Below are 12,026 nucleotides of genomic sequence, written 5' to 3'. Positions count from 1 at the left end.
TGCATTGTTGAAAAGAAAATTAAAGTCATGTATTAAGTTTAATTTTATTCTGAACAATAGAGCAGTTTTCAAGTGAGTGTCAAAAAGTAATTAGCGAATTGCTTTGGTTTTGCCTTAATACTTCACTCAGTGATTGGTTCAAAGTTCTTGCACCACTTTTTCAAGCAATCAGAAGTGAAACCAAAACCAATCGTGGCTCGTGCGTGCATAATTTCCCGTTTTGTGTCGGCTACATGTAATTACTTCGAGTTTTGATTGGTTTACCGTATTTCCTCAGTCCTTTTTGATTGGTCAAAATAATTACTTTGGTTTTGGTTTTACGACACTCGATTGAAACTCGCTCTATTTTGCTTTAATTTTTAAACATGAATTTCAAAATAATTATTCCCAAACAGATTCTTTAAATCTTTGAATGCACACACATTGTCTGAGCCCCTGACGTCTCTCTACTGATATGCTCAAGTAAAAAATTCAGGTAAACATCAAAACAAAACCCTTCAAATCGCTAAAATTGTGTCGTTTCAGCCACATGGACGACCACAACAACATCTCAGATAAAAATTATTGGACATAATAAGTGTGATTATAATGGCGGTACAACACTACAATATCTTGGATATTATTGAAATTATGTGAAAGATGACAGAAGAGATCAGTGGACTTTAAGCAGTTTGTTTCACGCTCCTGTGATTTTACTAACTCTAGAGTACAAAAGCAGTTCTCTGATCTGCTGCAATCCAGCCCAGGTGGAAATCTTATTAAGATCTTGTAAGATCTTACAAGATCTTGTAAGAATCTTGTAAGATGGGCATTAAGATGAAAATCTTAATAAGATCTTATTTAAGATCTTTGATCTTAATAAGATCTTAATACATTTGCCTAACAAATTTTGATAAAAATATTTAAGGTTGGTGATGTTTTCGATCTTGTAAGATCTTAGAAGAATCTTACCGTATCTTAACAAGATCTTAGGACTACCTTACATGATCTTACTGAAAAAGATCTTACAAGATCTTAATAAAAATCTTACAAGATCTTAGTAAAAATCTTACAAGATCTAGCAAACATCTTACATAAGATCTTAGTAAAAATCTTACAAGATCTTAGCAAAGATCCTACAAGATGTAGTAAGAATCTTACAAGATCTTAGTAAAAATCTTACAAGATCTTGCAAACATCTTACATAAGATCTTAGTAAAAGTCTTACAAGATCTTAGCAAAGATCTTACAAGATATAGTAAGAATCTTAAATAAGATCTTAAAAGATCTAAGTAAAGATCTTACTTAAGATCTTGGTGAAGATCTTATAAGACCTTAGTACACATCCTAGAAGATCTCATGTAACATCTTGTCAGGAGCCCATTACCCGGAGCCTCCATCTTCCATATTAACCCTCTGAGTCAACCCTGTCCTGTATCTTTCTATTTTTAGAAGCACCTCCCAGGGGGGCCTTACTGGGTGTTTTCACAATAGTTGATCATAACAGACCTATGGTCAGCCATTTATTACGTCACATACGTATGTGACGTATGTGAACCACTTCACTTATGTTCTCAGTCACATACGTCACATACGTCAAAATGTAGGGTACAATGCAGATGGAAGCTCGGGGTAATGGGCTCCTGGTCTTGTGAGATTTTTGTGAAAAATGTTGCAAACTAATCTTAAGAAAGACCCTACAAGATCTTAGTATACTTATAATGATCAGCATTCATTTGGGCTGGACTGGGGGGCTTTCCCGGGGGGGAATTTTGAAGGAGACCATCTGGGCGTGGCTCAAGCTTTTTGTGACCCCTAAAGGAGACTAATCTGGGCATGGCTTAAGCAAATTTTGACCCCTAAAAACAAGTTGAAAAGAAAATTTGACTTCTGTTTCTCTTCGCGTAATTCTGTGTTCCTTCGCGGAACCCTAAACAAGACCTTGGCGGCTTAAAATATTTGCGCTTTGCCTGGAACACCCTAAGCGAGACCAAAACAAGTGTTGAAGTTAATTTCCTTTTAGCCTGCGTAGCAGGCACTTAAGGGGTGGGGACAGGGAAAAAATTCGGGAAGAAAACAACTGCATGGGAAGACTGGGGAGAGAGGGAGCCAAAAAGGCTTAGCTTGCATTGAAGGCCTTTCGCACTGGTCATTCACTGATTGGCAAATTTCATCCTCCTCAGGATACTGATGACTGAAACAGCTGACATGCTTTTTGAAATGAAATCCTACATGCTAGAGTTATTTTTCAAATAAGGTATCCTGATCGTTCCTGATCCTGATTGTACTTAAAATTTCATGTTTTAAAGCAATTTAAACTGTCACACTGTTCGGCCAAAAAGCCTGGCCTTCCCGGCCTTCCAAGATTTTTAAGCCAGGCTTTGCAGGGCTTTTCCGGATTTCCAGGCCTAATCTTTGGGAATTAAACTAGCTAAAAGGGCAATGTGGACTAGGATTTTATGGGAATCTTTAAGAATTCCACTCAATGATTCAATTTGAGGGTCACTTGAGTGAGTTGAGATTCTTGAGAATTTTGTGCAATAGTACTGAATGTGCCAGTGAGACAATAATCAAATTTTAAGTGCAATTTTAGGATTTGATTTCATCTGGTGCCTTGAAAAAATGAGCTTTAACTTCAACCTTCAATACATGTACAACAAGACTTGGTCTTATTCAAAGCATGCCTGTGTGAATATGATATTTTTCGAGTTAATTCACTACTCGTAATATATGTACTTTGCTTAAACAATGTCCTTTAAAGGCCCCAAACTTTGAACATAAAATCACTCTGTACACGGAGAAATGAAAAGGAAAGCTTTTATTCTGATGAATTGTATAGATTGTGACAAATATCATCAACGGATTACCTTGTTTGATGCTCTCATAATCGGCCTTATTCCAAAAGGAACATGATGCATTACTCTTGAAAATTACACACTCCAAGTCAGTACTTAATCCTTTCAATGAACTCCAGTATCTTTCAAATCTTGCCCATTTATAATGAATCGGTGGAAAGATTGTCATCCTCCGCCATCTTGAATAACACGTGAGAGACCGGACTGGAAACTAGTGAGCCCTTTTCGTTTTGGTCAGCAGTCAGTGGTAACCAGTCCAGCTCAACGTCCAGCTCTTACAGATTTTGGGCGGTTAATGTATCTACGATCACACTTTTTGCACGGTGACGATTTTTTGGTTAGGTTTACTCTTTAAATCCTGATCCAGGCAAGGAAATGCTCACAACAACTCAAGTAAAAAGGTAAGCGTTAACTTTAAGCGAATAACGCTTGATTTGATGCCTTATTGTCTTGAAAATGAGCAACGGTTTACTTGTATTTAGAATTCACATTTTCACACCTTCGAGTCAATTTGTGAAGCAAGGATAGTCAATTTGGCTTAAATGCTATAGCCCTGTAAAAACATTTGTAAACCTGTACTATGTAATGAAGAATAATGAAGTTTTAGAACAAATGGTGAAGCAAATGATTTGGAAAACAAGTGCTCATACCGCAAGTTATATGTATACGATTCAGCGGATTGACAAATGATTCCTTCTTGTAAAAATGCTAAATGCTGTCACTTTAACTATTGTAATCAATGCAGAAAATGCCTGACAAAGCTATTATTGACGTTTGTAAGTTAAGGGATCCACATTTATGAGTTTACTCTTGCACAATTTAGTTGTAATAGAAATAATCAGTGATTTAGAGGAATAACTACATGCATCATTGAAGTATAATAATACTGTATATGCTGTATTTTTTTAAGTTGCCATGAAAGAGCACAAAGAGACACGTCCTGAAAAAAATCTTTGATGGGACAGCAGGGAAAGGTCCTTTACAGCAGACAAAAATGCTTAGCAACCAATTCTGTCTCCTCCACCAGATATGGTTTGATGTATTTAAGGATCTCTCTTTGCAGACTTGTTAGAGTTCTGTGGTTTATCTGAAATGTTAACAGCTTTTTTCGTATTTAATTTTAAAACAAGAACCCAATCCAAATATTTTGACATGAATTAAATGTTTAGGTACTGCTTTGAACTCTGTATTCTATTTTTTGCCTGTGAGCTATGGTAGTAACTGTTACTGTTAATAGCTTGACTGCAATGGATTTTTTGTAGTTTCCACCACATCTCTGATTTGCTGGAATATTATTTTAGAGGAGCAGGATATATATATATTATATATTTTTAGTTTTTGTTGCTGAAATGTAATGATCTGTACATAAAGTAATTAATACCCATTGAAGCTGAATGTGAAACTGTGCTACTTGTTTGTATGTTGATTAAAGGACCTTATTACTTCAGAAAACTGACCAGTGAATTGATTGATTGTAGTCCAACACTAGGAAGAATCACGGCTGTTCACTGAATACATGGGACAGGACGGGAATTGTGTGAAAAGTCATTTCATTCCCATACCAGATGCAGCATACAGCTGTACATGTACCTAGACAATAATGTGGAGATTGTATGCATGGAAGTTTACCATTTCATTGATTGCCATATCATATGGGCCAGCATGATATGGGAATTGTAAGGGACTTTGCCAAATCCCCATAGCATTCCCATACCATATACCAGTGTGCCTGGATAATATGGGAATTGGATGGAGTGCTGCCAAATATGTAGCATTCCCAAAGTGAGGGGTCAGAGATCGTGTGGTATTGGTATGGGGCTGAGCCATATCATTCCTATACTAGATCATATGGGGTATCTATGGAGTGCTACAATGTACCAAATACATAGCAATCCCATAGTTTAAGACAATATCTTCTAGTTATAACTAAATGAAGACAGACTGCCAATTATGGGTTTGAAACTGATTTTTTTTTTTTAAGAAAAAGTTCAACAAATGTATTGTCAGTGCAATAGTTGTTTGATTTTCAGGTTCAGTACTGTAGTTTCAACAAGTCTGGACAGTAATATTGTTACACATTTGACAGACGTACAGCAATCTTTGTGCACCCATGTATATTAACTTGACTTTTCATGGCAACTTAGTGCTTTAGCTCGATGACAATTTGGTTATGAATTAATTTTGAGACTTAACAATAGTCATATGGTTATTTCTTTTCTGTTGGAATTGTTAAGCTTTTCAATAAAGTACACAAAAGAATAATATTGTTCAGCATCACTTTGTAAGGTAGCATTAAAGGGGAAAATAATTATTTTGAGTAAAGACTGGCAATTACCTCAAGGGAAATGAAAGTGATTACTTTTTGTGAACAGGGGTTCAAGTTATTGGAGTTGACTGTAATTTGCAATAATGACACCAGGAAAGCAGCAGTGTTTGATTTGTAAAAATATTGCTAGATTTTTTACAAATTTACTAATAAGAAGCCAGTGCAAGATTTGGATCTTTTTGTAGAAAGTTACATATACAATACTTGGTTCTTTCTGCAGTTTAGTACTGGAGTGCAGATTATGTAAAACAAAATAAAACAAAACAACTCCAAAAATACAATGTTTTTTTGTACCCAAATAAAACCCCTATATTTGTAAGTTTATCTTTGGTAATCTTGTAAGATTCTGGAACAAGATCTTGGAAGATGTTAGCCAAGATACTTCAACACCTTACAAGATCTTAGATAAGATATTGGGTAGAATCTTAAAAGATTCTCACAAGATCTTATCTAAGATTATACAAGATTCTTACAAGATCCTTGTCTAAGATCTTTTAAGATTCTTACAAGATTCTTGCAAGATCTTATCTAAGATCTTGACTAAGATCTTACACAATTCTTACAAGATCTTGTAAGATTCTTACAAGATTCTTACAAGATCTTATCTAAGATCTTGACTAAGATCTTATAAGATTCTTGCAAGATTCTTACAAGATCTTGTAAGAATCTTGTTAAGAATCTTACAAGATCTTGTAAGAATCTTGTAAGATCTTGTAAGATCTTAACAAGAATCTTACAAGATCTTGTAAGAATCTTAATTAAGAAACAAAGTAAGATCTTAATAAGAAACTTATTAAGAATCTTGGTAAGATCTTAATAAGATTTCCACCTGGGAGTTGCTCATCATGGTGAAAAATGACTGCAGCTAGTCACCAGTGGTTTCAAACCTTATTTATAACATCACTTGTTTCTGTCTAGGAAGATTTCAGGCCAGAATCCCACTTATCCGTTATTATAAATTAATTACCCTCTTTATTGATGATTTTGAGATTCACGTTGATTACCTCCCAAAATAACTATTTCCAAGTACAGAAATAAAAGCTTGAATTTCAAACAGGGAAAAAAAAAAGATAAAAAAAGTGATGTCATTTAATGGGAAAAAGGTATGCTTTCAATGTTTCAGTATAAATTATAATTATCAATTTATGATCATGATTATGATCATGGGAGCTTTTTCTTCTAACTTGCATGCTTATTTGCAGTGAGTGAGCATTAATTCAAGTTCTTTTATGACTTCAATTTTAAGAACTTGCAGTTATTTCATAAGAAGGGGGGTGGTGGTGGTTGTATTAGTTGAATTGGCGAGACAACATAACAACTTAAAACGGAACAAATGAAATGAAAATGTTGGTTTGGGGTGAGAAAGGACACATTGGCCACAGTGGTGAAAGGCAAGTTTTCTCACCTTTTTTCCAACTCTGGACTCAAGGTACTTTTGATTCACCAATGGTGAAACAACCCTAACCGTTACATTTAAGTGATACTAAATAATATTTAGGCTTCAAGCAGTGTTATATAAAAAATTATAATTATGCAGTCATATACATGTAGTTTGGGGGTTAGCATGAATAAGGGATTAGAATGGAACAGATAATAATGGAACTTACATACTGGATAATAAATTATTTGGACTAATGGATAAATTTGTTGCAGAATTACCAGTAAAGCACCATTAATGGCCTGTGTTATGACCTGTCAGCAGACCAGACACAAAATTAATAGACCTACACCTGGCTTCTCTCAGGGTGAAACATGGATCCAAGTAGCAGTGGCAATTTTTTTGGTGGATGGTCTGATTCGAACCCATTTTTAAGTTAATCTTAAAAACTTGCATTTATGTGGTATCCATGTGGAATTGTTTGGGCAGACAGGCACCTGCTGATGCAGAGTACAACACTAATGTACTGCTGCATGGACTGCATGATGCCAAAAATAAAATAGTAGCAGGGTTCTCCCTAGTTTTGAGCACAACTGGTAAAGGACCTTTTCAAACCTGTAAAGCATTTGGTTAATGTTGGACGTTCTGCAAAGGATAAGCGACTTCTGAGCGTTTGCAGGCGGTAATACAGTGCCGCTCGGAGATAAGCGAACAACGCAGACGCAAAATGAACGCACGCAATACACGTATAAGCTTTTTTTTTGACGCGTCTAAAATTGCGTATCATATACGCGTTTGTGCCTTTGTTATTCATAACCATAATTTTCCTTTTCCTGTTATTGTTTACGGAGACAAAAGAATAAATTGCGTGACCGCCGACAAGTCGCAAATTTACATACGGTATGTCGCTTTCACCACACCGGAAACGATTGAGAAAAAACAAAGACAAGGCGACAAAAGAAAGACAAAGGGAGAGCTCATAAATACTTATGAGCCTTTTTGCGTATGTGTAGATGCGCATCCGCGTTTTTTTTGACGCGTTTACGCGTTTTGCGTATGCACGTTTTTTGCGTATATTTGGTTCGCTTATCTCCGAGCTGCACTGTAAGTCCTCTTACAAGCGATAAATTTTACCGGTTACCGCTTGATAAGGAGAACCCTGATTGAGCCTGGAACACATGGGTGGGAGGCAACAGCTCTTGAAACAGTGCCACCCCACTGTGCAATCCCTGCCCCATGCCTGCTCCCCTTATGCCAGGACTGAATCCAAATGCGAAACTGAACCTTCTTGTTCATTATTTAAAAACGATGCTGAAAGTGACAGCAATACCGTAGTTCCAATTTATAGAAAGACAATATTACTTCTTGATGTATATTTTTTTGGATGTAGCAAGACATCATTCTCAACGCTCACATTTCATAATGTCAACTGATTTCCTTTCCAATCTTTTTTAAATAGTGTTTCTAGGAAGGCATCTTGCTTGCGATTACAATTATCAGTTTCTCTTTGTAAGGAGTTCTTTTTCCAGAGCATCAAACAATGTTTGTGCTTCAACACCTGACTTATACAGACACCAAAGACACTCAAGAATTTGAATTTGAATCAGATTTCTAAAGTTGCTCGCTGAAAAGGAGTTCACCAAAAGTTCGTATAGTCGTTTACTTCCTCTCTTGGCCTCAATTAGTCCTCGCATAGGCATGCATTTCTCTTCAGTAGTAAGCTGGCTCGTTCGGAGATCAAATACTTCAGCCTCAACGATGTCAAAAAACTTACTACCTTTCCATTCTGCTTTTGCAAGGGACCAGATGATCTGGCATAAGTCGCCATTGTCAAAGTTCTTCACATAGCTTGTGCACAACTTGCCTTCAATTTCAGAAATTAATCCACGGTCATGTTTTTTAACTGAGACAAATGACCAAAGGATCAATACAAGTTGATGCATTTGAAAGCCATTAATACCACGGACCAAAATCTCTGCCTTGACAATGTCAAATACTCTGGATTTAGTCATCTAACTTTTTGCTAAAGACCAAACGACTTCCACTAGTTGCACATTTTCAAACAGCTCGACACCTCTTGAAAGAAGTTCATTGTCCAAAAAAGACAAAAATTTCCCTGCTTCCCATTTCTGCCTTAGTAAAAGCCAAAGAATCTGAACAAACTCAGCATTGTGAAGATCTTTTGTTCCTTTTTGAACTATCTCTTCTTGAACACGGTGGAATAAGTTCTTAGCGTTAAATTTCTTCTTTGCCAGTGACCACACAAATGAAGCAAGAGCACGACTATCAAACCACAAGAAGTCTCTTGAAAGAACTTCTTTCACGAAAACACCAAACAGTTCAAGGGAGCCATTCTCCGTCTTGGCAAAAGTTAGCAACAATGCTGAAAGCAAATGATTATCAAATGCAAAAATTTCCAAGTGACCACTCAAGATATCTTGTTCCAGTTTACAAAATATCTCAGATGTCCTCAAGTTCAAGCTTGCACATCCAGTGACAATCTGAGATAAGCCTGCATTGTTAAAGGAGGCCATATCACAAGACAGAATCCTTTTCTCACAAACTTTAACCAGCTGGTGGTCTTTCTCAACTAGCCTTCCTAATGCCCACATAACATTAGCAAGACCACGAGGCCGGCATGAAGAGATACTTCTCTTGACACTTTCCAGCAATTCCATATATGAACTCTTTTGTCCTTGCTGTGACTTTTCTCGCTCTTTATCCAACACAAGAACTTGATCTTGGTCAGTTTCAATGATTTTTGCAATTCTATAAAGCATCATGACTCTATGCACAGTGTCCATTGAATTTTTAAATGTCTCATACAGCTTTAGCTGTTCCCTAACTGTATTTGGCAACCTAATTTTCGTGTTGAGATTGATGCAAGTTCTAGAGGGTTTTGGGTCTTGGTAATTGGAAAAGCTGAGACATCGTGCGTACAGGGAGTGGAGGAAACAAAAGTTTATTTTAGTCAATCTTGAATGCCTAACACAAGACCAAGATGTGTTGCATAAGTTTCCAGATGAACTGAATGTTCTCTGCACCAATTTACCCATTACAATCCGGCATTGCCATGTGAAACAAAAGCTCTGATGGAAGCACCTGATTCCATTAAATGAGAACATGCGAACTCTGAGACAAGACTGGAGAGAAAGATTTTAAGTTTTTCACTGAATGCCCAAACAATAATTATTCTTCCCTATTAAGATATCCACCTATCTTTCAAGAGTACCCAAGGTGAGAAGAACTGTAAAACACCTCTTGCTTCTTTTCTTATGCTACAGTTCCATGTCCCTCTTTGTGGTTCTGAGGTTGTTGTAATTTGTGACTAGTTACCTAGTGTAATACATAAAACACATGCAACCATTATTCTTAATAATTCAAAAACTGTTCTTGAATGCCTTCAATCCCCTGTCAAATTCTATGTGGCCAACAAGACAATGTTGATTGTCTGCTTTTTATTTGAAAAGAAAAAGCTATTGGATCCTGCCATATTAAAAAAAAAATCACCCATTGACTCCTGGCCTGCCCCACATAGACAAAAAAAATCCTCTGGGATTAGACAAAGTAAAGGATATTACACAGCGGCGCAAAGGTATGAATTTTATTTCAAGTGGTAAAAACAATATTTTACGAACAAGCCCAGCGAGTGAGTAAAATTATTATTGTTTTTAACACAAGAACATAAAATTCATATCTTCAAGCCCCTGTGTTATTTTCTTTTTATTACGTAGATGGAGCGTTTTACTCACCATTTTTCTTACTAACACTGAGCACAAACTTTATCACAAATTCTTGCAGCGCAGCAGCAGGAATTTCTTCAATTTTCGCATTTCTTCTTCACTTTCAAGGAACTCTTTGAATAATTTTAAGTTGAATGAGGTTTTATTCTTTGTGTTAGCACTTTCTTCTTTCTCAGAGAAGGATTTTCCTTCAGCTTCAGAGAACGTCACGAGAATCTATTGATCGCCACTTTTCACTGACTGTTTGCACAAACAACTATGCAAAGGTGGGAAATGACATCATCTGAATATCCTCACTAGTGAAGATATGGAAAATACACCACTCAGGTCAGTGGTGAATTTTCCAGTAAAACACTCCTGTCTATAAAATAGAAGCTATTAAGTCTCTTTCCTAGGAGTCAATGGGTCAATTAGGGGACATTCCAGTAGTTTTTGAGTACAGGTAGAGGTTGTTAAACAAAGAAGTTTTAAAATGAAGGATCAAGAGTTTTTAAGGTGGCTCCATATGGATATTCGCTGTTCATTTTGCACGGGCTAGTATCCACTACCCACTGGAATTTCGCATTGTTTTTAATCGCATCTCTCTCAAGTCTGTCGCAATAGATTTCTAAAAGACAGACCTACATGTACTCTTTTCAACTATCACTATTAAATTAACAGGGTTTTACCTGGAATTATAACTCGCTAAAGATAGCTTGTTCACAGTGTTTATTTTGCTTTCATTTTGATTTTCTTCCATTTCCTTTGGTGGAAATTTCCTAAACTTTGACATTACATGACATTTGTCCAGAGGAATCTTCTGAAGGCCAAGAAAATAGGGGTTACAAAGGTACTTTCGTCGCTTTTAGAGAATTTGTTTTTTTTAGTTCACTTAAAAAATTGTCTTACACAATCTCTTGATGAATTGGCAGACGTCAGGCGTAAACAGTAACTACCGCTCTGCAAAATTTGAAGAAATTTCACACAAGGAAACTGGAGATATTTCACATGAAAGTTTCGCATTTTTCCATCGCACAACATACATCACAGAATTGGAATTTGCCAAGATCGCCATTTGAGCATGCATGAAATTCGCAACCTTCTGCATGCGCGCGAACCTCTGGATGAGATCTAAAGTTTACCTGAGTGAAGAAATCGATGGAATTTGGTTGAGAGCTCAACCTCGAGCTCTTCGCAAAAAGGGACAAAGTTTGGAGGAGTATACCCTTCACTTGGCCTACTTATATGGGAATCCCCCTTTGGCGATTTTTGCTTGTTTCACGATGGTTGTTAGAATCGGATAAGTTGTTCAGAACAGTGGGAAATGATATTTTTTTAACATGACCTTCAGTTGGACTAAAAAGAATAATTTTCAGCCTTCTTACGCATAGGTAAACATTACGAAAAGAAGACACCACATAATTTTGACGAAAAAAGAGTTTGCAAAGTTGGAAAGCCATGTTTGTTTACTTTCTGCGTGGGAGAGCCACGTGTTGGTCGCGCAAGCTTTGATCACCCATTAATTTTTCTAGTAACCAGGTTGTGCGTGGTCAGAAAACCATATGAAGCCACCTTAAGCACAGAAGTTTCACTTCTATCACTGATTCTTTATCAAATAAACAGATGAAGCCTGCCAGGGTGCATTTGGCATAACCTCTACATTGAAGATAATTATGCCAAGGGTTTCAAAATTCCATGCAAGTGTCTGTTAGGCGGCTAACCATGCAATTAACAATGTTGCTTGATTTTGGAAACAATTTGCTGCA

At 36.6% G+C, this 12,026-nt stretch overlaps 1 protein-coding gene and 1 long non-coding RNA gene across 2 annotated transcripts in view; one reads left to right on the top strand and one right to left on the bottom strand.

The window, feature by feature from the left end:
• Positions 1–2,744: 2,744 nt before the first annotated feature.
• Positions 2,745–4,286, top strand: LOC138026438 (uncharacterized). Its single transcript, XR_011127262.1, has 2 exons — positions 2,745–3,235; positions 3,745–4,286. It is a non-coding gene; the product is annotated as an uncharacterized lncRNA (long non-coding RNA).
• A 3,616-nt stretch (positions 4,287–7,902) lies between these two features.
• LOC138026432 (uncharacterized) overlaps positions 7,903–12,026 on the bottom strand; it is a 5,075-nt gene continuing 951 nt past the window's right edge. The window contains exon 2 of the mRNA XM_068873789.1: positions 7,903–9,681. Within this exon, the coding sequence (XP_068729890.1) occupies positions 8,551–9,663 (1,113 nt within the window). The 5' untranslated portion in view covers positions 9,664–9,681 and the 3' untranslated portion in view covers positions 7,903–8,550. The remainder of the gene's footprint in view (positions 9,682–12,026) is intronic.

The sequence above is a fragment of the Montipora capricornis genome, chromosome 12 (genome assembly GCF_036669925.1).
Source record: "Montipora capricornis isolate CH-2021 chromosome 12, ASM3666992v2, whole genome shotgun sequence".
NCBI lineage: Eukaryota > Metazoa > Cnidaria > Anthozoa > Scleractinia > Acroporidae > Montipora > Montipora capricornis.
Note: the sequence above shows the minus strand (reverse complement) of the source record. Positions and strands in the feature narration are given on the sequence as shown.